The sequence below is a fragment of the Neoarius graeffei genome, chromosome 2 (assembly GCF_027579695.1).
Source record: "Neoarius graeffei isolate fNeoGra1 chromosome 2, fNeoGra1.pri, whole genome shotgun sequence".
In the NCBI taxonomy this organism is placed as follows: domain Eukaryota; kingdom Metazoa; phylum Chordata; class Actinopteri; order Siluriformes; family Ariidae; genus Neoarius; species Neoarius graeffei.
The window spans coordinates 102,529,094-102,554,816 of NC_083570.1; the positions used below are offsets into that span (position 1 = coordinate 102,529,094).

Below are 25,723 nucleotides of genomic sequence, written 5' to 3' on the forward strand. Positions count from 1 at the left end.
ACTTTCTTAAATAACTGATGGAAAATATTGAACTTTTTCACAATATTCTAATTTTTTGAGATGCACTAGTACAACCCCGATTCCAAAAAAGTTGGGACAAAGTACAAATTGTAAATAAAAATGGAATGCAATGATGTGGAAGTTTCAAAATTCCATATTTTATTCAGAATAGAACATAGATGACATATCAAATGTTTAAACTGAGAAAATGTATCATTTAAAGAGAAAAATTAGGTGATTTTAAATTTCATGACAACAACACATCTCAAAAAAGTTGGGACAAGGCCATGTTTACCACTGTGAGACATCCCCTTTTCTCTTTACAACAGTCTGTAAATGTCTGGGGACTGAGGAGACAAGTTGCTCAAGTTTAGGGACAGGAATGTTAACCCATTCTTGACTAATGTAGGATTCTAGTTGTTCAACTGTCTTAGGTCTTTTTTGTCGTATCTTCCGTTTTATGATGCGCCAAATGTTTTCTGTGGGTGAAAGATCTGGACTGCAGGCTGGCCAGTTCAGTACCCGGACCCTTCTTCTACGCAGCCATGATGCTGTAATTGATGCAGTATGTGGTCTGGCATTGTCATGTTGGAAAATGCAAGGTCTTCCCTGAAAGAAACGTCGTCTGGATGGGAGCATATGTTGCTCTAGAACCTGGATATACCTTTCAGCATTGATGGTGTCTTTCCAGATGTGTAAGCTGCCCATGCCACACGCACTAATGCAACCCCATACCATCAGAGATGCAGGCTTCTGAACTGAGCGCTGATAACTTGGGTCGTCCTTCTCCTCTTTAGTCCGAATGACACGGCGTCCCTGATTTCCATAAAGAACTTCAAATTTTGATTTGTCTGACCACAGAACAGTTTTCCACTTTGCCACAGTCCATTTTAAATGATCCTTGGCCCAGAGAAGACGTCTGTGCTTCTGGATCATGTTTAGATACGGCTTCTTCTTTGAACTATAGAGTTTTAGCTGGCAACGGCGGATGGCACGGTGAATTGTGTTCACAGATAATGTTCTCCGGAAATATTCCTGAGCCCATTTTGTGATTTCCAATACAGAAGCATGCCTGTATGTGATGTAGTGCCGTCTAAGGGCCCGAAGATCACGGGCACCCAGTATGGTTTTCCGGCCTTGACCCTTACGCACAGAGATTCTTCCAGATTTTCTGAATCTTTTGATGATATTATGCACTGTAGATGATGATGATATGTTCAAACTCTTTGCAATTTTACACTGTCGAACTCCTTTCTGATATTGCTCCACTATTTGTCGGTGCAGAATTAGGGGGATTGGTGATCCTCTTCCCATCTTTACTTCTGAGAGCTGCTGCCACTCCAAGATGCTCTTTTTATACCCAGTCATGTTAATGACCTATTGCCAATTGACCTGATGAGTTGCAGTTTGGTCCTCCAGCTGTTCCTTTAACTTTTCCAGCCTCTTATTGCCCCCGTCCCAACTTTTCTGAGATGTGTTGCTGTCATGAAATTTCAAAACGTCTCACTTTCGACATTCGATATGTTGTCTATGTTCTATTGTGAATACAATATCAGTTTTTGAGATTTGTAAATGATTGCATTCCGCTTTTATTTACAATTTGTACTTTGTCCCAACTTTTTTGGAATCGGTTAGCCTCTTATCAAACCATAGGTCTAAATATTTGAAGCAATCAACTCTTTCTAACTCTGTACCAGATATCTTCAACTTTAACTCGAGGAATTAATCCTCCTGGCGGCACGGTGGTGTAGTGGTTAGCGCTGTCGCCTCACAGCAAGAAGGTCCTGGGTTCGAGCCCCGGGGCCGGCGAGGGCCCTTCTGTGTGGAGTTTGCATGTTCTCCCCGTGTCCGCGTGGGTTTCCTCCGGGTGCTCCGGTTTCCCCCACAGTCCAAAGACATGCAGGTTAGGTTAACTGGTGACTCTAAATTGACCGTAGGTGTGAATGTGAGTGTGAATGGTTGTCTGTGTCTATGTGTCAGCCCTGTGATGACCTGGCGACTTGTCCAGGGTGTACCCCGCCTTTCGCCCGTAGTCAGCTGGGATAGGCTCCAGCTTGCCTGCGACCCTGTAGAAGGATAAAGCGGCTAGAGATAATGAATGAATGAATGAATGAATTAATCCTCCTGGTAAAAAAAAAAAAAAAAAGCTAGGAGCTCTCCAGAATTTCGATCTGCGCATGCGCAGACAGACACAATTTGGGGTGCGATTCCAATCCATCGCGACAAAATAAACACCTAGGGCCCTAGTTACTCACTTCCCTTGTCGCTGTTCGAGAAACAAAACCCGTCAGCAGGTTTTGAAAACAAAACCGGGTTTAATGATTCTGTTTTAATATCGAGTCGAAATGTGTTCCATATCATCAAACGGCCTTTATTTCAGAGTGGTCGAGTGGAAGTAGTTAGGGAGGAGGAGGGGGGATTGGAATCGAGCCACAGGATAGGCTGGGGGGGGGGGCGCGACGGCGGCTTTTGTGTGTATGTGTGCGTGAGTCTCGTGCATCGCCAGTTACGCACACGCGCGCGCTCATTCACGTTTCCTGTCGCTTTTCCTCCCCCTTGTGTTGAAGAAAAAGAGCGTCGGTTGAGGCGTTTACGTGTGCAGGTGTCGCTCTGTGGGAGAAAATAAAATCATATCGGTGAGTTTCCTCACTCAAAATTCTACTTTTGTTGGTAAATTGTGAATGTGGCGGGCGGGCGGTTGGTTGGTTTGAGTTTGTGAAAGGGTTGTACAGCTAGGCCGCGGCTAATACACTCCAGCTAACACGACTTAGCCGGTTTGCTAGCTGCTCCAACCTTTTTTGTTTTAAATGTATTTGTTCGTATTTAGTTATCGTGTTTTATCATTTTTATCTGTTTAGTATGTAGTGTTACTAATGCAACCGCTTGGAGATAGATTAACGGCGGTTTTTGAGGTTGCTAGTTAGCTAGCTAGCTAGCTAGCATGGTGTGCTAGTTTTGTTAAGGGGGCGGAACGCTGCTGAATATGTTTATGTTTAGTCGAAATACTAATTTAGACACCATATAATAATAAATACTTTTTTTTTTATTTAAAACCCAAGCAAAACACGAGCTGTGTAGCTAGCTAACTAGCCATTAGCCATCCATCAGTGTGCTTTTAGCTATTAGCAAACACGCGCGCGAGGCAACGTGTTTAATGTTACAGTGAGATCCGGGTTTTGTTTTACTCCTTAAACCTTAATTTAAGGTGTTCATACTATCATGTCTGAACAATCTAATAATTACGACTCGTGTGGGTTTTTTTCCCGATTTAAATTACATGTAATTTTCTATTTTTTAAAGGTCTTCCCGGACATGGTTTTGTTTTGTGTGGGAAAGGGGGCGGGAACGCTGTAGCGCGCGCGTTTGCTTATGTAGCTTGGTGCAAGGGTGCACAAACTTTTGCTTTCCCTTTCAAGGTAGTAATAACTTCCAAGGATCTTCTTATAATCCTTGTAGATATTATTATTATTATTATTATTTCTGTCCTTTACCATTAAGCACAGTGTCTGATTGATTTATTGTATTATGCAAAAGTCTTAGGCACTTAAGACATACTGGAGACCAAAAATGGCTTAAAAATAATTAAATTAAATGTTAGAGCATTTAAAAAAAATACTATAAGTAGTAATCAGTAAGCCATAATAAACTAGAAAAGCACGCGGAGAGCGCACACCTCCGCCAAGAAACCTTTAAAAAATTCCAGGATCCAGAAGGTGATCCGGATCACCGCCAAAAATTAATGGATTGTTACTTGTACCCAGTCACACCTCTGGAAAAAATTTCAGAGCAATCCGTTCATAACTTTTTTTTTTTTTTCCGTAATGTTGCAAACAAACAAACCAACAAGTCAATATTTGGTGTGAGACGACCCTTTGCTTTAGGCCCTGTCCACACGGCAACGGATTTAGGTGAATCTGATAAAATTGTTTATCGTTTCGGCCTGCCCCAAAACGCAATCTTTTGAGAACGGGTTCCAGAGTGAAAAAATCTGGCAACGGAGCCGTTGCGAAGTCGTCTGGATGAGTAGAACGGATTTGTTTACGATGACGTCACAACCACATGTGCTTCACGCCGGGTAGAAGTGTAACGAACTCGATGCTAGTTGTCAACAAATCCTATAACTTGGTTCATGAAACGCGCTTACAAAATATTTTCACTGTGAATATTTATTGTGTAAGGCAGCTGGGCCATAGAAGGTTCACGCTGCACGCTACACGTTCACGTGAAGAACCGGACCCTGGGCCATTAAACTTCATGCTTGGATGTTCACGTGTTGCGTCTGTTCTACTTTGACCGAGTAACCAACAATATGGACTCTTCGGATGACGACGGTTGCCTCATTCTGCTTTTACTGAGACAGAGGAAGAGAAAAAGGAACAGAATTTGGAGCCGAGAACACTTCCTTCTGAGAGAAACCCGTGGTGAATTTCACCGAACATTCTATAATCTGCTTGACAATCCCGATGAAGAACTATTTTTCAATTATACCATTCAATTATATTTTTTCTGAAGTTTTCCCCTGAAAGCATAGAGTTATCTCCCTAGACCCGTTCTGATTGGCTGGCGCGGCGGTGACCGCATGCATTGACTGGAATTTCCATCTTCACGCCTAGAAAAAAGTGTGCATGTTCATTTCTCGCTTCACGCGTGCAACGTGAACGCCGTTCTATGGCCCAGAGCAAGTCATGCTACGTTTGTCCACTTTTCTTTACACGCATGTAGCGTGCAGCGTGAACCTTCTATGGCCCAGCTGCCTAATGGTGCAAAGTGAGAGAATAGCCCTTAGAGCAGAGTCAGTCCCGCCGGGGGGGGGGAAGGAGCGATCTCACCTCTTCAGATGTTGGTTCAAGTCCGACAATACATTTCTCAAAAAGGGCCGTTCATTCCTCTTTCCGCGTCTCCATTCAAAAAATGACCATGTGATTTAAAGGGACTATATCCATAGGATAGGGAGTGAGAAAGTGTGTGCGTGTGACAGGGATAGTCACTGTGCGCATGCGCAGTTATGCGCATGCGTCTACTTCTATTGTTCTGGTGTCTCCGATGGGACCGTCTTACAGCGCACCTAGAGGTGTGGCATGTGTATTGCATCGTTTTCAGCAAGTGTTGCGTTGCCATATGGACCTGAAATTTAACTGATCCATTGCCCATGTGGATGCGATATTTAAAAAAAAAAAAAATCTCGTTGCCGTTGTCGTGTGGATGTAGCCTAAGTCTCAGGTCCAGTGAGTGCAGTTTTATAAGGAAATGAGCTGTAGGTTTTACTGAGCATCTTCCAGAACCAGCCGCGGTTCTTCTGGACACTTTGACTGTCACGCTCGCTTCTTAATTTTGCACCAAAACCCAGGAACCTTGATTATATGTTTTCTTTTTTTAATCTGAAAAGTGCTTGCTGATGCAACATGCTGCTCAGATACAAACTTTTTTTTTTTCCCTATCATGTTTAATTTTGTGCTGGAAAAAAAACGAACGTTTGGCACTCTAAAATGTTTTTGTTCTGACTCGATAATGTAGAAATCTATAACAAAGCGTGTATGGGGGGGGAAATTAGGGTGCCTGAGACTTTTTGCACGCACACACATACATACATTTTTACCCAGACCCATAAATTTTGCAAATATTTAATTTATCCTGTTATAATAGTTGGTTCAGTCTGAACATTTTCAACAATAATTGACAAATCTAACAACAATGTTATTGATTATAAATCCAAAGTTTGTTTTTTTTTCAAAACGCTATAAGTCCATTCATTTCTGTCTTTCTGTTTTTAAAACAGAACATGCTGTAGATATATAATATCAGGAACTTTCATCATACAATTTATAATAAAATCAAATTATGTCAACACTTAACATTCATTCTTTTATGTTTAATTTTGCGTTTTAAGACTGTCCACCACAGAAAACAACTAACTAAATAACAAATGGCCAGTTAGTTCAATTTTTTAAATGCAATCCATTCAAAGTGCCACCTTAAATCTCATGACAAAACCACTAATTAAATAACAATAATCAACATTGATAAAAAATACATTCAATTGTCCGGCCTTTTGGGAAACGATGAGTACTAATCCCATCAAGATTGGTGTTGCTACACCCTCCTACGACACATCTGTTAACCATTTTAACAATTGCGCAATAACGTTGAATACATTTGCAGAAAACCACCAGGTCATTTTCTCATAAACCAGCGCTGACGTAGGATTCAGAAGGAGGCGTCCCACACGCGAAGTCACGAAAATGAATGTTTGCCGGGAAATCCAAATGCCAGGTTTTTTCAGGGGTGGACCAATTCGCCTCAAATGGCTTGATTTCAGCTGAATTTTTCTGGTATTGCGCAAGGTGTTAAAAAAAAAAATTGTGCAAAATGTGACCGATATTTGACCAGTTTAATATAAAATAGGAGAATTACATTGATCTTGCTCCTGAATTTACCCATGATATGCACTTTAAGTGTACAGCATAATCAAAAGTGACTTCAGTAGTAGTTGATAGTACTTCCTACCATTAAAAACAAAACTCCAACATGTGCAGAGCCACATGTCCAAGGGGGTGGAGTTAGATCTGATCCAGCTCCTCTTCTCACCCCGAAACCACGACATGCTGTCCATCATGGAACATCTCACATCCTGTCTGAAACACGATGAGCTGTCGGCGTTTTCCCTGAACGTACTGCTGAAATCCGCTTGGATTGATCAGACTCCACTCCCTGGACTTTTGGTTCTGCAGCAAGGACGACTTGGATGGACACCATGGGCGTCTGGATGAGCCCTGGTCCTAACCGGCAGTACCGTGTCTCTTAGTGCTGAAAGTTTGTCTTGTCTTGGTTTTCAATGGATCTGATATCAGTTTATAATCATGGATAAATAACGTGGCTGGTTATAATGAAACGTTAAGTTGTACACAGCATGAAAAATAGCTGCTCGCCTTCAACTTCAAGGTATTACAATTTTCATCATGGTGTTAATCTCCCTTTTAAAATGCACATGAGCAAGAGGTGACAGGGAATGTTTATATATTTATTTATTTTTTTGGACTTGTAGCAAAAATAAAATCCCTTAAATGTCCCTTCTTACGGAGTTTTAATAAGAACAGCGTTTCCATTAAATCGTAAAGCCATTATTTGTCATCTTGTAGTTGTAAGCTGAAAGACGGATCCTGCGGGGGGGCCTCCGTAACTAGGGTGCAGTGCTGCTTAACTGAAATACAGATGTTTTTACGCTTGGTAGCCATCATGTGTAAGACGTTAGTCATGCTCTGAGTGGGAGCAGTGTAATGCGTGTACACACAGCTAAACGTTTTTCTGTATAGTTACGTCCCCCGTACCAAGAAACGCAGGCTGCTGTCGTGTGATTTAGGGCAAGTCCAGAGGAAGAGTTGTAAAATGCAAAAGGGATGAGAACCAATAGAGTAAAGAAACTTGACTGAGTTACAGATGTGGGTGGTGTCCCGTCCCCCCTCCCCTTGAGGTAGAACCTAACTCGATCTGATGTTCTCTCTCTCTGTATTTCTTTTTCTCTCTCAGAGGAATGGCTGCTGAAGTGAATGGCAGCTCTGCTCCTGCAAAAGAAGAAGAGGAGCCTATGGACGTCTCAGCGACACACACTGAGAACTACCAGACTCTCATTGATGCTGGACTTCCCCAGAAAGTAGCTGAGAGCTTGGACAACATCTTCCAGACTGGTGAGCTGGTTATGACTCCACCACAAGTCTAATTACACATGACATACGAAGAGAGGAGCTTCTTGTTAAATCCAGCAAGTGTCAACAGTGATCCGTAAACACTTGCAAAATTTTTTGAGCACGTTTACCTTTTATATATCGTCAGTGGCGGTACGACGGGAATGTTTGCGCGTGTATTCTGCAGGTTTGGTGGCCTATGCTGACCTTGACGAAAGGGCGATCGATGCTCTGCGCGAGTTTAATGAAGAGGGAGCTCTGTCTGTCCTGCAACAGTTTAAAGAGAGTGACTTGTCTCATGTTCAGGTGAGTCCTTCGGTTGTCTTTGAACCCTTTCGGTGTAAAGCGAATCGTTTTAACCGTTTCCGTGATGCCTTGCAGAATAAGAGCGCTTTCCTATGTGGCGTCATGAAGACCTACAGACAGAGGGAAAAGCAAGGCAGCAAAATACAGGAGTCCACAAAAGGCCCTGACGAGTCAAAGATAAAGGTAAGTTGTTCATGTGGTTTGTGGGGAAGGGGTGGGAGTCAGCGATGGAGAATTACATGCCCACGAGTTGCGTTTTGTCTCGTCTCGCACTGATGACATCGCTTCCCTGCCCCCCAGGCTTTGCTTGAGAGGACAGGATATACCCTGGACGTCACTACAGGACAGAGGAAATATGGCGGCCCGCCCCCAGAGGCAGTTTTCTCGGGCACACAGCCTGGTATTGGCACCGAGGTAATATATATATTTTGTTTATTTTTTTTAGGTTAACTTGAGAGAACTCGCACAACAGACACAAAAAACGGGCACAGGATGTGCAAGGCAGCCATTTTGAGCACGTGCACATTGTTAAACCAACCTTAATGTTTTTAACTATAGGGGTGTTCACACGGCAACTTTTACTCCGGTGTAGCACCGGGGCTGCCCCGGTAGAGTGTTCACATGGTACAAAGTTATACCGGTGTCGCCCCTAAAAGCTGCTTAAACCGGTGCAAATCTAACCCTGCTCGGGAGGTGGTTTAAGAAATTTACTCCGGAGTAAATGCTAGTTTGCGGGGCAGCACCGATTATAAAATGGGACGTCTGAACGCTACAGGGGTAGACTCACTACCCGTCAGGAGAGTTGATTACATACGGGCATTGCATAATTTGCATCCTGGGATTTTGCGCTTCCAAAATGGCGAATATCAACAACAACAGAACTGCGTGTCTTCCAGTGTTGCCAGATTGGGCGGTTTTAAGTGCATTTTGGCGGATTTGAACATATTTTGGGCTGGAAAACGTCAGCAGTATCTGGCAACACTGGTGTCTTCATCCACGTTGTTTTCCCGGTGCTTGGTGATGCCATGACAACCGGGAAAAGGAAGTACATTTTCACGCATGCGCATATTTCATTTCCGCATTATTACTATCGTATAGCACGGTCGCAAAAACTGCCGTGTGAATGCAAGTGGGGCTGCACCGGTGCTAACACGCTTCTCTCTAGTAAGCAGGTTTGTGACATGTGAACGCTCCACAAAATTTACACCGGTGTAAGATATATCGCAACAAAATGCATCGATGCAAATATGGGCCGTGTGAACACCCCTAATGTATAGAGGGCTACCGCATGACGTCACGGCGCCGTGAGATTTTGTTAGGCGCCATATTGGAAGACCAAGTACATGCACTCACAATATAAAACAAAGTACGAGCGAGAGTAAAGTGACACGATGGCTGATAATTCTGGTTATGTGAGTGCATTACCAGCTGCAGAAAGGGCACGGTATGTGGAGAAACTGGCTGTGATTGATGGGTTTGACCCATATGATAAGACTCGTGGCAAGGGAGAATGGAAACATAAGGAGGACCGGACACCAATTCTGCCATCTGTTTGCTACGCAGACATTGTAAACTATTTGTTGTTTACACCCAGTGCCTACACTGCTGATGACTTGAAAGCCTACAAAGGGCTACAGGCTTACAATTATGTTGTTAGTGGCTTGGTTCGTGATATTACAGCTGTTATTAAGAATAACCTACACATAGTTATGGCCAAGGTAATCTTGTTGATATTTATCTTTTAATAATATATCTTTTCAGTTGAAAAATTAATACTTTTTGTTACTATTAAGGTATCCATAATTTAGGTTAATTTATCCAAATTATACGTATATATTTATGATATATGCCTACACAACAACTATGCTTTATTTATATAATAGGAGGGAGAGCAAGCCCCAAACCATCCTATATTATTATTATTATTATTATTATTATTATTATTATTAAATTGTAGAAGTCCGGGAGGCTTGTTCCTCATACAGTTATCAACTTGGGGCCAATTTAGCATGTTTTAAATCTGAATTTCTTGCGTTTGCTTACCTCAAAGTGTCCGCAGATCATGCACAGACTGATCCATTATATCCACAGTTTTTTGCCAAGTCTCACACAGGTTTCTTTCAAGTCTACTGTTGGGCCAATAAATCATAAATAAAACAGCTCAGATTTGTTTGTTTAAGTCGTTTGCCACTCCACTTTATTCTCGTGGGTTCACATACCGCTGCCGTTATTTCCCCCTAATCACGAGTTTGTTGGTCTTCCAAAATGGCGCAGGGTCTGTTTACTTCCGGTTTCGGGTGACGTCAATGAAAGGGGTCTGTAAGGACAGTTTCCTGCTTGTTGCTCTTTTTCATAGAGCAAGTGTTGACAGGCAAAACAAACCTCGCCCGGCAGCTCTTATTTTATACCTGTATGTTGATAATGGTAATATTTCTCAATCATCAGCTGTCAGGTTATAGTCCTCTGAAAATCCGTGACCTTTAGTTTGACCTTTCAAGGTCAAAGATCATGGTGTCAAATGAAAGCCCATATTGCACTTCGTATAAGTCGATCACGATAAATATCTGTCTGCCATCAACCGTTTTCAAGTTACAGCCCTCTGAAAATCTGTGACCTTGTGTTTAACCTTTCAAGGTCAAAGATCATGGTGCCATATGGGAGTTCCTATATGCTCATAATAGTGAACATCTGTCTATCGGCAACTGTTTGAGTTATAATGGAATGTTTTGACCGAAAGGTTGACCTTTCTGGTGACCTTGACCGATTACCCCCAAAATTTAATCAGGTAATCAGTGGATCATTGCCCACCTGATCTGAAAATCAGAAGTCAATCAGTGCGCAACTGTCTAGACGTGAGATTGTTAGACAGACAAACCGCACTGATTACAATACCTCACCCCGCTTACTCTGTCGTGGGTGAGGTAACAAGGTAGGTTTGGTTTGCTTTCACACTGCATGTGATCTTTAAAAAAAAAAAAAGGCGCCGGAGAGTGTAAGGCTGAAAATGTACTTGTGAAACTTCGTCATTGGACAGACATACAGGAAGGGGAGGAGAAGGATTTCCTGTGTGTAGATATCGCTAGATAACTTTGATAGTTATAAACGTCTCATCCGGTTGGTTAGAGCGCGTGTTTTGCAGCACCCCAAAACAGAAAGGCGTGTTTTTGGTTCATGTACTGCGTTGGGGTTGATCCAGGGTTGAATCATCTTTTCCGTTCACTCGGCAACGGATGGAGAAAGCCTCCCTCACACACTCCGAGTGGGACTGTACAGTTCAAACAGACTAAAGTCTTGTCTTGGACAGCACATCAAGAAGGTTCTGGGTTTGAGCCTTGAGTGACCGGCAGGGGCCTTTCTGTGTGGAGTTTGCGTCTGTTTCCCCTACAGTCCAAAGACATGCAGTTAGGTTAAAGTGCATATCCTGGACCAATTTCATTTTTTTTTTTTATATGAAAGAACGTCCCTTTACACACTCATCCAGAAGGGTAATTTTGCACAAGGCCATCTGTCTACAGCAGAAAAAAACAAAACAAAACGCCAAGGGAGTCTGGAGCCAGATTCGTGACGTTATCTGCGGAAGCGCCAGCAGGCTGCGCGAGCTTTGCACGGTTTCAGTGCACAGCCTGTGTAGACCAAGCGCTCCCATTTCTCTCTCATTGGGAAACGATGAGTACTAATCCCATCAAGATTGGTGTTGCTACACCCTCCTACGATACACTACCGTTCAAAAGTTTGGGGTCACCCGGACAATTTTGTGTTTTCCATGAAAAGTCACACTTTTATTTACCACCATAAGTTGTAAAATGAATAGAAAATATAGTCAAGACATTTTTCTGGCCATTTTGAGCATTTAATCGACCCCACAAATGTGATGCTCCAGAAACTCAATCTGCTCAAAGGAAGGTCAGTTTTATAGCTTCTCTAAAGAGCTCAACTGTTTTCAGCTGTGCTAACATGATTGTACAAGGGTTTTCTAATCATCCATTAGCCTTCTGAGGCAATGAGCAAACACATTGTACCATTAGAACACTGGAGTGAGAGTTGCTGGAAATGGGCCTCTATACACCTATGGAGATATTGCACCAAAAACCAGACATTTGCAGCTAGAATAGTCATTTACCACATTAGCAATGTATAGAGTGGATTTCTGATTAGTTTAAAGTGATCTTCATTGAAAAGAACAGTGCTTTTCTTTCAAAAATAAGGACATTTCAAAGTGACCCCAAACTTTTGAACGGTAGTGTACATCTGATAACCATTTTAATAATTACGTGATAACGTTGAAGAAATTTGCAGAAAACCACCAGGTCGTTTTCTCATAAACACAGGGATCCCAGACGTCCGCTATTTAGCGGAATTCCGCTATTTTTCTAGCCAAAGTGGTGGTGGTTTTTTTTTTTTTTTTTAATCTCTTGTATATCTGTTAAAAATATGTTTAAGTAAAATGACCAGCAGAATACGTTCTGATTTGGTTTGCTTGTTTAGCGATGTTTTTGTCAGCTTCGTTTGTTCTCGTTGACATTCGGGAACACTCGGAAGTTAAATTGATGTAAATACCGCGAGACTATACGCGATAGAACGAGAAAACAATATGGCTGCGCCCTTTTGCTAGAAAATGTGTTTTAACTCCGTTCGTGCTTTTGTTTCTAATGCGTTGAACTTAATTCAATATGCAGGGCTGTGAAATTTCCACGGATTCTGTCGCGAAAAATATCTTCACAAAACGTCTATTTTTGCATTAAAAATCATTGGGGGGGGGCGTGTCTAGTCGGTTTTAATCGCCTTGCACGAGACCGGCGGCTCAATACAGCCGAACTCGCGGAGTTTTATGCCAGCTGAGCGTGGAACACGTCTTGACTGCGACTCAGGAGCAGTGTTGCCAGATTGGGCGGTTTCAAGTGCATTTTGGTGGGTTTTGAACATATTTTGGACTGGAAAACGTCAGCAGTATCTGGCAACACTGCTCAGGAGTGCATGACAGAGCTAAAAATAGCTATTGCGTGACCTGGCACCGCGTACGTGAATTTTGTACTTACAGGGTGCAAGATCAGACATAGTTAAGATGCCATCAAAAAGGAAAGCTAAGGAGGTGTTTGAGAGAGATGCAAAGAGGGCTAGAAAAGAACACACAGACAGACTGAAGGAAAAGATGAAAAAAGAACAAGTTTGCAAAACTGAAAGAGATGGTGTTAAAGAAACAATGTCTGTTTGACAGACTATGAACATTTTGTAAATAGCTTTAATAGAGGAATGTAAATACTATAGAAGTAATAACTAATAGCCTTACTGAAAGATGAATTGAAAGAAATAGCTGGGAGTGATGCAAAGAGGAACAGACGGAGCCAGAAGTAAAAGAAAAGATGTAAATAATATATTAGATAAGAAACATTAGTTTTTTTAAAACTTGCTCTGTAGACAAGAGACATTGTGACAGACTCTTGGAAAAAGCCAGGACATAATACAAGAATTAAGTGTAATTTGGAAGACAACAGGTATCTCTCACTTAAATATTGAGCATGATTTTTCACAAAGTCATTTTGAAAGGCCTATCAAAGTTTTCTTTTATTAACATTTCTTTAAATTGTTATTTACACATTTTTTTTTACTTTTATTTTGATTAAGAGATAAAATACATAGGCACTTATTAGATATTTCAAGGTATTTTACATGGATCTTTCATTTTAAAAGAGAAAACTGTTGATAAGTATTTTATATGGCAAAATGAAGACCAAGACTAGTCAAGTATTTACTTGTTGAGATCAATTTTTTACTTGCAGGAAATGCTCAGAATACACCGTATAACACCTAAAATGGCTGGGGGGCTGTGCCCCCCAGACCCCCCCTTTTCCTCGGATTTTTTATTTACAATTTCACAGCCCTGAATATGTCGTGGAAAAAAGATATCGTCCATAAAAGAGATAGCGGAACAGTGTCCGGGTTAGAAGAAGTATATTCTTCAAAGCTACATTTTCATCTAATTTTTATAAAAAAAATTTTTGCCACTTATGTCATTGATTACAAAATATGGCATCAAATAGATACACATTATTGTTAAATTCTGTTGCTTTTCTATGTTAAATCTATGTAAAAAATGTGTTCTATAGCATCTTTTAAATGTTAAAATCTCAACAGCTTCAGGGGGCTTCACCCCCTGTACCCCCAGCAGGGGCGCTGCCCCTGCACCCCGCAAAGGGCTTGCAGCCCCCTTGACCCCTGCTGATAGTTTCTTACATTCCTCTATTTTTTTCAATTACTGCTGGGATCCCTGTAAACAAACCAGCGCTGATGTAGGATTCAGAAGGAGGCGTCCCGCACGCGACGTCACGAAAATCAATGTTTGCCGGGAAATCCAAATGCCAAGTTTGTTCAGAGGCGGACCAATTCGCCTCAAATGGCTTGATTTCAACTGAATATTTCTGGTATTGCGCAAGGTGCAAAATGTGACAGATATTTGACCAAAGTTTAATATAAAATACGAGAATTACCGTGATAGTGCTCCTGAATTTACCCAAGATGTGCCCTTTAACTGGCTAAATTGTCCATAGGGGTGTGTGTGTGTGTGTGTGTGTGTGTGTGTGAATGGTGGTTTCCCAAGCCCAGAAATGGGAGGGTTGCGGCAGGAAGGGCATCCAGCGTAAAACTATGCTCCAATTAATGACATGGAACAATGGGGTTCACGTGGCAGTGATGACACAGACATAAGTAGGACGAGCTGGAAGAAGTGAATGAGTGAGGCGAAAGTCTTCTCTTCTGCTCTTTGAATGCCTTGAAGGTACATTGCAGTGTTTTCCCCAGAAAAAAATAAAAGCCCTAAATTCTGGCATGACAATACACAGACAATTGAGCGCCAGTGGCGTGAAGCGAAACTAGGGGGGGGTCGGGGCGCATTGAAACTAGATGGTCTCAGGTGCATTTTCAGGGTCTGAGAGGCTTTAGATGCATGAATATCGGATAGATTTGACCAGTGTTTCAATGATTTCTGACCTAAATAGTATTAATGTACAGTAAATCCTCTAATACTGGCCTGTATTCCATTACTGGCCGGGACTCTAATATTGGCCGGTCTCGCTGTCGGAGGAGGTAAATAATGGCCGGACTCTAATACAGGCCGGGGCTATAACCAACGATGTTTCTGAGATCATAGTGGCCTTACACAATCGTTCCGATCTGAAAGACAATTGTGATCAGTGGCGCCGCCAGGCGTATGGCCGTACGCACTAGGCGTACCTTGGGGAGAGAGATATTTTTTTTAAATTATAATTGTTACCTGAATGCTTTGGCAATGCAACATAATTTGAGAGAGAGAGAGAGAGACGTGTGTGTGCCGGCGCATTTGTGTGCTTCAGGAGTGGGCGGGGTGTGCGTGACCAAGAAAGCTCATTGGTCAATGCAGATATACTTTTCTTGCACCACTGAGATTCTCTCCAGTTTTGAGAAACGGAGACAGACGATCGTCAGCAGTCAGAGCTTGTGCGAGAATTTATTGAGAAGCGAGTCAAAAATGAGTAAACGAACCCTGAAACAAACGAGCTTGTTTCAGACTTTTACGAAAAAGTCCAAAAGCAGTGATCCAGGGGTGTCATCTGCTTGCCAGTCCTCTCCAGTATCAGCTAGTAACACGGCACCGGCAGCTTCCACTCCTCCGCAACCGAGCAGCAGTACGCTGCAGCTGGATGCTAGCTCAGTTCCTTTGAGGGAATTGCCTTCATCTACCTCTGAGTTTGAAACTAGCCATACATCCAGTGAATTTCATATAAGAACACCTACATCTCCCCATGTCCCTTACGATCAGAAGTAGATGGTTGCTCCACCTTGCTGACAAATGAGCCATCAGATAGCTTTACTAATGAGCCACGAGTCAGCCCGCTATCACTGACATCAGATTTATCAGACATAGGTAAACTTCAACCAGATGCCTTAAAATGTGCACCGGACTCTGTAAAGCTCAATGTCCTACAGAACCGCTTCAAACCAGACAGAGGGTGGGTGGCTCCTTCTACTCTGATTTTCGGTAAACTCAGAAAAATACCCGAGGAGTTTTTCAGCGAGTCTATGTACCCCACGTTGCGCTACAGTGTGTGTCAGAGTCGTGCGTGCGGTAGTGCTGAGCAAGTTCACTAGATTCTAATCGAGGCTATAAAGAGTTTATTGTTTATTGTCGTGTGTAGTTCACATATGTTGTTCAAATATCAGCCTGTGTTCATGGAAGGCTATTGTTCAATTTCAAGTTAAAGTTCTATCGTTGTTTTGTGTATAAGCCTATAGATCGACTCTTCATAGAAACTGCAGCACGCAAGCGTTTTTTGGGGGGGGGGAGATTACACCGCTAGTGCGTACCTTACAGTTCAACCCTGCTGGAAAGGATGTCTGAATTACCGGTATTTGTTGATAATGTTCTGTATACCGTTATGGTAACTGTACTTTTTCAATAAATGAACCTATTTTATAGGTTCAAATAGACACAAAATCTCGTTTTTATTCATTCCACTGGTAGTCTGTTTTGCTCAAATAGAAATAGAGGCCTGCCTCTAATTCTGGCCTCCTTCCAATAATGGCCTGGACCAAGATGCACTTGAGTGAAATAAAGGCCCCGGCCTATATTAGAGGATTTACGGTATACACATTTTAAATTTCACCTTAAAGTTCAGCATGCAAGTTAAACTGTTTTGTTACAGATTACTGAGGTCTATGATGGATTGAAAATCTACGGGGATTTTTTAATTATCAAGCAGTGTTGTAACCAAAATGTGCATGAAAATATGAGCAGTGGTTTGGTCTGTCTTACGCAGTCCAATGAAGAGAATCGATCATCATGACGTCCTGTTGATCACAAAGGGATCTGAACCTAAGACCTGCCACCTTAAAATAAGTTGCTGTATTACTATAACTGTAATGATTTAGAATGTTTGATGCAATTACCGTAATGTATGTATAACTAGAATAGACTGAAAAGTAAGGCAACTGCACATTATAAAGTTTAAATTTTGGCACTTTATTAAATGGGCTAGATTAAGATTAAAACATATTTAAAAGAAAACTTAATTCATACATTTAAGTTTGCAGAAAGATTATGGACTTATAAACACATCGATGAATGATAATAGACCAGGTCAAACTTTCGTGATTAAAATCAGTCGGCTGTGTCCGTCTGGTGCGGGACGACATCGGCAGCCAGTGAGATCGCTTATAATGAATCGGAAACTTCCGGGATGTCTGACGTTTTCTTTTGATATTTTTCTTGGACGGTTTGAACACGTGATCTTGACACAGCCAACAGATTAGGTTTACATCATACCACGCGGACATATTACTTTGACAGAATCAACACAAACATTGGGAAAAAAGACGGCTTGTTGAACACAAATATCAATCAGTGTGTAAATGGATCTGTTATTTGCTCTCCTATGTATCTAGTTACTTGTGGGTAGGAAATTTAACGTATCGGTATAAATCTAAGCGTATCGGAGTTTAACTAAAGTGACTAAGCGTATCGGGCCCCATACGCTAAAATGCTTTGGGGAAAACCATGCATTACGCTTATATATATATATATATATATATATATATATATATATATATATATATATTCTTTTTTTTTAATTAATTTATCTCATCTCATTATCTCTAGCCACTTTATCCTGTTCTACAGGGTCGCAGGCAAGCTGGAGCCTATCCCAGCTGACTACGGGCGAAAGGCGGGGTACACCCTGGACAAGTCGCCAGGTCATCACAGGGCTGACACATAGACACAGACAACCATTCACACTCACATTCACACCTACGCTCAATTTAGAGTCACCAGTTAACCTCACCTGCATGTCTTTGGACTGTGGGGGAAACCGGAGCACCCGGAGGAAACCCATGCGGACACGGGGAGAACATGCAAACTCCGCACAGAAAGGCCCTCGCCGGCCCCGGGACTCGAACCCAGGACCTTCTTGCTGGGAGGCGACAGCACTAACCACTACACCACTGTGCTGCCTCTTTTTTATTAATTTATATATCTATTTATTATCCTCTGTAGGTGTTTGTGGGAAAAATTCCTCGGGACTTGTATGAAGATGAGCTGGTGCCACTGTTTGAGAAGGCGGGGCCCATATGGGACCTGAGGTTAATGATGGACCCTCTGTCTGGACAGAACCGTGGCTACGCTTTCATCACGTTCTGCAGCAAAGACGCTGCACAGGAGGCTGTCAAACTGGTGAGTGTGCAGAACACCACGCTGACGCACTTCCACACTGCACCCAGGAAGGGCAAATTCTCCTTCATCTAAAAATTGAGAACTCCTTGCAATAATAAGCTGATCCAGATTTGCTAATGAAACTTTTTTTTTTTTTCCTCCCTCTCTCTGTCTCACAGTGTGATAATTATGAGATAAGGCCAGGGAAGTATTTGGGTGTCTGCATCTCGGTAGCCAACAACCGATTGTTTGTGGGCTCCATTCCAAAGAATAAGACCAGGGAAAGCATCCTGGAGGACTTTGGCAAAGTGACAGGTCAGAACCCAGGCACCCTACATGCATCGCCACGATTATTAAATATACCCCTGAACACACATTTGGGGAAAAAAAAAAAAAGAATCTACATTGTGTATATTTTAATACCCTTATAGCAAGTAGAATGGTCTGGGAGCATTTCCAATTCTCAGCAGTTGGTATGATAAATGGTATTTTAAACACCTCGCCTGTCTTTGGTTCACGTTTCTCGTGTGCGCACGCATGTCTGTTCCAGAGGGTCTACAGGAAGTGATTCTGTACACGCAAGCTGACGACAAGAAGAAGAACAGAGGTTTCTGCTTTCTAGAGTACGAGGACCACAAGTCAGCAGCGCAGGCCCGTCGCCGACTCATGAGCGGCAAAATTAAGGTGTGGGGCAACCCCGTGACTGTGGAGTGGGCCGATCCGGTCGCCGAGCCTGACCCTGAGGTCATGGCCAAGGTGGGGTGTTCTAATATTATGAAGGTTCAGGTGACGTGAGTGAATTTGAGTCAGGATTTGTTTAAAGGATATTTTGTATTCGCTCTTTTAGGTGAAGGTGCTGTTTGTCCGTAAACTAGCCACTTCTGTGACCGAGGAGCTGCTTGAGAAGACTTTCTCACAGTTTGGGAAACTGGAGCGTGTTAAGAAACTGAAAGATTATGCCTTCGTTCATTTTGAGGAACGGGATGCCGCTGTTAAGGTAAGAAGATTGTCCAGGATGTTTGATCATCCATATGTTAAACTATATTTGCTTTATTGTACCTGAACATGTTTAGCTGTACGACAAACAGCCATTGATGGAACAAGTTGATTTTCAAGGCAAGACCTTGTAAACGTTGAATTTTGTGTGTCAGGCCATGGAGGAGATGAATGGGAAAGAGCTTGGGGGAGAAGAGATCGAGATTGTCCTGGCTAAACCTCCAGATAAGAAGAGGAAAGAGCGGCAAGCTGCCCGGCAGACCAGCAGAAACACAGGGTGAGGCTGCACACAAGCAGAAAAAAAGGGTTCAGAGGGCATTAACCCCATCCTCTGTCTGCCACATCCAGTATGTAGTATGGGTGATTACCACGGCCAAGAACTTCTCTTGTCTGCACTGAGGAAAAGACACGTTTACTTAAACGTCACAGGGTAACCTTAAGAGCTCTGGTTGAATTGTCAGTAGATGCTTGTTTAAAATAAGCAGCTATACCCTCACCGGCCACTTTAATAGAAACTTGTTCATGATTCTAAGATTCCTGTTCTTGGCTGCAGGAGCGGAAGCCAGCGTGGTCTGCTGCTGTTGCATGCTAGTCATGAAAGTGTTCCGGATTTTTAGATTTTCATGAAAATTCCTCCGGATTTTTTCCGCTAATTACAAAATATCCGGATATTTGACAAAACTCTTGAAAATCTCCGGTTTTCCGAATGGAGAAATTTATTTTTCGCGTTCCTAGACGCGGCGTAATACTTTACATCGTCCTTGCATGGATGCGGTTCTTAAATAGCCTAAACACACAGTCCCCTCCAAAAGTATTGGAACGGCAAGGTCAATTCCTTTTTTTTTTTTTTGTACACTGAAGACATTTGGGTTTCAGATGAAAAGATGAATATGAGACAAAAGTTCAGAATTCCAGCTTTTATTTCATGGTATTTACATCTAGATGTGTTAAACAATTCAGGACAGAGCACCTTTTCTTTGAACCCACCCACTTTCAAGTGAGCAAAAGTATTGGAACATGTGACTGATGGGTGTTTCTAGTTGCTCAGGTGTTGCCTTTTGGATTGATTGCTGAAACTTTAAATAGTTCTTGTTTTTGGCTTTGGGTTTCACCTGTGAAAACTGTATTTGCTGCTAAGCAAACATGAAGACCAGAGAGCTGTGAATGGGAGAAAAGCAAACCATTTTGAAGCTGAGAGAAGAGGGAAAATCGATCAGAGCTATTGCACAAACATTGGGCATAGCTAGTACAACAATTTGGAATGTACTGAAAAAGGAACTAACTACTGGTGTGCTGAGCAACAAACATCGAACAGGTCGGCCAAGGGTAACAACAGCTAGTCTGGCTAACGCGACTTCAAAGCTCTACGAGCTATTGGTCTGGCCAAGATATTAAGCCCAACCGTTTCCCAGGGTTGACCTGCCTCCCTGAAATGCCTCAGTTTGCTACTGGTCGAAGCCAGAAAAGGCTGTGACGAAGCTTAAACCAATCACATCACTCTTTCCTCTGACGTATGCGACGCGACGGGGCTAACTGGTAGATTAAACTCTTACCGAAGCCGGTCGGGAGCAAGGCGAAAATGTCCTTCCTTTCAATAAATACCTCCAGGGCTGCTCTTTGCTCCGTTTTCAATGAGAACTTCCCGTTGAATGCTTTCAATACAGCATTCGTGAATGAAGCGCTTCCGGCATAGATTCTGTAAACAATCTATGGCTTCCGGTCGCAGTTCTACTACGTCAGTGCCTTGAACACGCCTCTACCCAGGGCCGTTGGAGATGCTCAAAGTAGATTGGTTCCCGATTTTTTCCGGGAGCTTGGAAGAGCTGGAGATAGCTTGCCTGGCCAGACTAAGCTCGCAACAGGCCCTCGTGTTGCGTCACGCTTAGGATGGGCGGGCCCAGGCTAAACAACAGCAGTTGATGACAGAAACATTGTGAGAGCTGTGAAGAAACACTCAAAGACAACAGTCAGTGACATCACTGCCAAACTCCACAGGGCAGGGGTGAAGGTATCACAATCCACTGTTCGAAGAAGACTTCGAGAGAAGAAATATAGAGGCCATACCACAAGATGCAAACCACTCATCAGCAAAAAGAATCAGAAGGCTAGATTGGATTTTGCAAAGAAGTACAGAGATCAGCCGCAACAGTTTTGGGACAAAGTTTTATGGACTGATGAGACCAAGATTAACCTCTACCAAAGTGATGGAAAGGCCAAAGTATGGAGAAAGAAAGGATCTGCTTATGATCCAAAACATACAAGCTCATCTGTGAAGCATGGTGGAGGTAATGTCATGGCTTGGGCTTGCATGGCTGCTTCTGGAATGGGCTCACTAGTCTTTATTGATGATGTAACTCATGATGGTAGCAGCAGAATGAATTCTGAAGTCTAGAAAACCATTTTGTCTGGCAATTTACAGAAAAATGCATCCAAACTAATTGGGAGCAGCTTCATCATGCAACAAGACAATGACCCAAAACACACTGCCAACACAACAAAGGACTTCATCAGGGGGAAAAAGTGGAAGGTCTTGGACTGGCCAAGTCAATCACCGGACCTTAACCCAATAGAGCATGCATTTTACCTCCTGAAGAGGAGACTGAAGGGAGAAACCCCCAGAAACAAACAACTGAAAGAGGCTGCAGTAAAGGCCTGGAACAGCATTTCAAATGAGGAATGCAACAGCCTGGTGAAGTCAATGGGTCGCAGGCTCAATGCAGTTATTGCAAGTAAGGGTTATGCCACCAAATATTAAATGTTATTCACTTTAAAGGAACAGTCCACCGTACTTCCATAATGAAATATGCTCTTATCTGAATTGAGACGAGCTGCTCCGTACCTCTCCGAGCTTTGCGCGACCTCCCAGTCAGTCAGACACAGTCAGATGCGCGGTCACTCCTGTTAGCAATGTAGCTAGGCTCAGTATGGCCAATGGTATTTTTTGGGGCTGTATGCAATCAAACTCTTCCACGTTTTTCCTGCTTACATAGGTTTATATGACCAGTGATATGAAACAAGTTAATGAACATAAAAGGGGTCTTATTTTCAGCTAAAGTGTACTGCAGATGTAGGGAGTTGAAACATTTTCTGAATGAGCTAGTTGGCCCCTTTAAATAAACTGGTATCTATTCATACAGTGAGATCGCCAAAGTTTAATAAACTGAAAATGCAATAACTGTAATTTTGAAGTAGATGATGTATAGGACATGTGTCGCTTGTGTCTTGTGACTTATTGTAAAAATGATATAAAGGGTTCAAAATCGCATAGTTACAAATATAATAGTAACTTCATATGATAATATTAACCACTGGTTATTTCAGAGAGGAAAAAAATGGGGACACTATTGCTTCCATTCGGGACAATACAACACAGAATTCGGGACCACTGGGGGACACAAAGAAAAAAAGTTAATTTCGAGCCCTGGACTGGTTTGGGATTTTGCTGAGTTTACCTTCAACTGTCTGATTTTTTTTTTTTTTCAAAGTAATGAACTGTGTAGGCAGGAAAATCACCGCGTTTTCTAAATGCACTCCTGAAAATTACTCATTAACTAGGGGAATTAAATTTGATATTTTTGACATTAATCAGTAATGTAGATGAAAGAAAAAGGCTTAAAAGTTATAACTTGTTTTAGTGAAAATAAGTACTAAAATGTGCTAGAATGCAGCATTTTGCGTGTTATATTATTAAAATATTTTTGGGGGATGGTCGTCCCCATCCCCAATCTTAGTTTGACTTTCAAAAGTTCAGGGTTTTTTTCTTTGCTCCACTTTCATCTCTATGCATGCTGAGATGCTTTTCTGCTCACCATGGTTGTAAAGAGTGATCCATAGGAGTTGCTATATCCTTCCTGGCAGGTCAAACCAATCTGGCCATTTTCCTCTGACTTCTCATTGTGTGTCGTCCCCCCCCGCACCATTCTGTGTAAGCTCTAGAAACTGTGTATGTGTGTGAAAACCCCAGGAGATCAGCAGTTTCTGAAATACTCAAACCAGCACCCATGCCACAGTGAAAGTCAGTCACACTTTGTGATCACCACCGGGTTTCTTTCCCCCATTCTGATGTTTGAAGCAAACATTAGCCTGAAGCTCTTGATTTGTATCTGCATGATTTGATGCATTGTGCTGCTGTCAAGGGATCGGCCGATTTTTAGATAATGGCATAAAACAGCAGGTGGATGGGTGTTCCTAATAAAGTGGCCGGTGAGCGTATAATATGAACTGTACCTGCTATACTTTAACTTATAAAGTCTTGGGGTGAGACGGACATGAGAGAAAATCTGATGGGAGTTTTGGGTGAACAGGTTTCCAGCTTGGGAATTTTTGTAGAGAAATTCTTGTGCACTTTTCAAAATTATTTTAATCCGGGGGTGGGGTTTTATTTATTGTTATTATTATTATTATTATATTTTTTAAATTTTTTTCTCTTCTCTTTCTCTCGTCTTCATGTACAGGTATGACGATTATTACTACTACCCCCCACCTCGCATGCCACCTCCTGGCCGTGGGCGTGGCCGTGCTGGTCGTGGTGGCTATTCTTATCCACCCGATTACTACGGCTATGAAGAATACTATGACGACTACTACGGTTATGATTACCAGGACTACCGTGGTGGCTATGACGATCCCTACTACGGCTATGAAGAAGTATACCCGATAAGGGGACGTAGCAGCCGCGGGAGTCGTGGAGCTCTGCCCCCTCCCAGAGCACGTGGGGTTCCCCCGAGTCGTGGCAGAGGAGGCTATGCGCCGAGAGGAGGTGCTCCTATGGGGGCTGGCCGAGGAGGACGCGGAGGAGGACGAGGCGGCCCTTTTCAATCCCCCAGGGGTGGACGTGGCACCAGGGGTGCCCGTGGAAACCGCGGCGGCAACGTGGGCGGAAAGAGAAAGGCAGACGTCTTTAACCAACCAGATTCAAAACGACGCCAGACGACCAATCAGCAGAACTGGGGGTCACAGCCAATCGCTCAGCAGCCACTACAGCAAGGGGGTGATTACTCCAGCAACTACTACAGCAATGACACCCTGGAGTTCTCCCAGGATTCCTACGGCCAGCAGTGGAAGTAGACGACACACACGTCACCTTCCCCCCCATCAAAAGGTATTTGGTAACAATAAGAAAAAAAAAACACCGAAATGAAATGGAAATTAAAAAAAAAACAACTCGAACACATTCCCGCCGTCCTCCTGTGAAAAAAGAAACACTCAGACGTTGATTGGCTGACAATGTTTGACTTCTATTCTCCTTCTCCCTCCGTAGAGTATGTCAGTGACACAATAAGGACACGTCCCAGAATTGGCTTCACAAATCCTGATTGGCTGAAAGTACGTTTTGGCTGAAGACGAGAATGTATCCGTTCCTCCTCCTCCTCCTCCTTCCCCTGATTGGTTTGCTCTCTCTCTCTCTATCTATCTCACACACGAACGACTGGGACATTTTTGTCTTAAATCATGCTCCACTTTTATCCCTTCCATTTGTTCTTTGTTTTAAAAGCCAGCAATGAACATTTTAAAAGAAACGAGGACTTTGACTTCTCAAAAAAAGACAAAAAAAAAAAAAAAAGCCTGTACGTTTAAAATCATGAAATGGTTTTTCAGAAACCTCCTGTCCAAACATTCATTCAAACTCCCCTCCCCTCCCCAACACATCCATACTGTATACCCTCTTATTACTCTCTCTCTCTCTCTCTCTCTCTCTCTCTCGTTCTGTGGTTTCTGATAGTGGCATAGGGTCTTGCTTGTAAATAATGGCTATGACTAGAGCTTCATTTTCATTTTTTTTGTCTTTTTTCGGAAGTGGAGAAAGAATCCACGGGAAGGAAAAACAGTTTTGTAGCTGGAAGTACCGTTAAGTGTATGTTTAGCATTTCTAGAAGTAGTTAAATTGTGTTTTTTAAAACCTGACATAACTTCAGAATTCCCCCCCTCCCCTTTTTTTTTTTTTTTTTTTTTTTTTTGAAATTTGCTCGTTAGGACTTTGGTTTGGCTCACCTTAAGAGCCATGACAGTTTGTTCTCTGATGTTTGTATTTATAACTTTTATTTTTTTGTTTGTTCCGTTTCAATAAAAACTCATCCGAGCAACAATTGGTCAAGTAACTTGAAACTCAATGTTTGTGATTGTAAATTTATTTAGGTTGTTCCATTCATCATTGTTCAGGAACATGGCCAAGCAACAACACACTCCAAGATAAATTTTAGTGATGAAATTCCTGTTTTCAACCATTCACATCATTGGAGTACTTGCCTTTTCTTTCCTCACTGATGCTGTATGAAGATTAGCGTCGTTTCGCCTAATGTCTAATATTTATGTAAATAAAACCTATTTCAGGATCAGGTATAAACTTCCTGTCTAGCAGCAGCACATACGGTGTTAAAACAGGGTTCTTGTACACGTCTGGTATAGAATTTAAAGTTGCTCACACACAGACCTGGTAATCTACAAATTACCGTAATGAAATAATTTTGGAAGTTCTTCGTGTGCAGCCATGTGACGAAAATAGTGTGACGTATGCATACGCTGCCATGTTGGATGACGTACAATTCCAAAATGCCTTCTTGTG

The 25,723-nt window shown here is 42.3% G+C and overlaps 1 protein-coding gene across 1 annotated transcript; it reads left to right on the forward strand.

Moving 5' to 3' along the window:
• Window positions 1-2,498: 2,498 nt before the first annotated feature.
• Window positions 2,499-25,271, forward strand: LOC132882076 (heterogeneous nuclear ribonucleoprotein R-like). The gene is made up of 12 exons (XM_060915305.1): window positions 2,499-2,636; window positions 7,525-7,682; window positions 7,867-7,985; window positions 8,061-8,168; window positions 8,286-8,399; window positions 18,010-18,186; window positions 18,345-18,480; window positions 18,716-18,921; window positions 19,013-19,162; window positions 19,317-19,438; window positions 23,616-24,262; window positions 24,422-25,271. The coding sequence occupies exons 2-11, from the start codon at window positions 7,529-7,531 to the stop codon at window positions 24,226-24,228; spliced, it is 1,899 nt and encodes a 632-aa protein (XP_060771288.1). The 5' UTR covers window positions 2,499-2,636; window positions 7,525-7,528; the 3' UTR covers window positions 24,229-24,262; window positions 24,422-25,271.
• The last annotated feature ends 452 nt before the right edge of the window (window positions 25,272-25,723 follow it).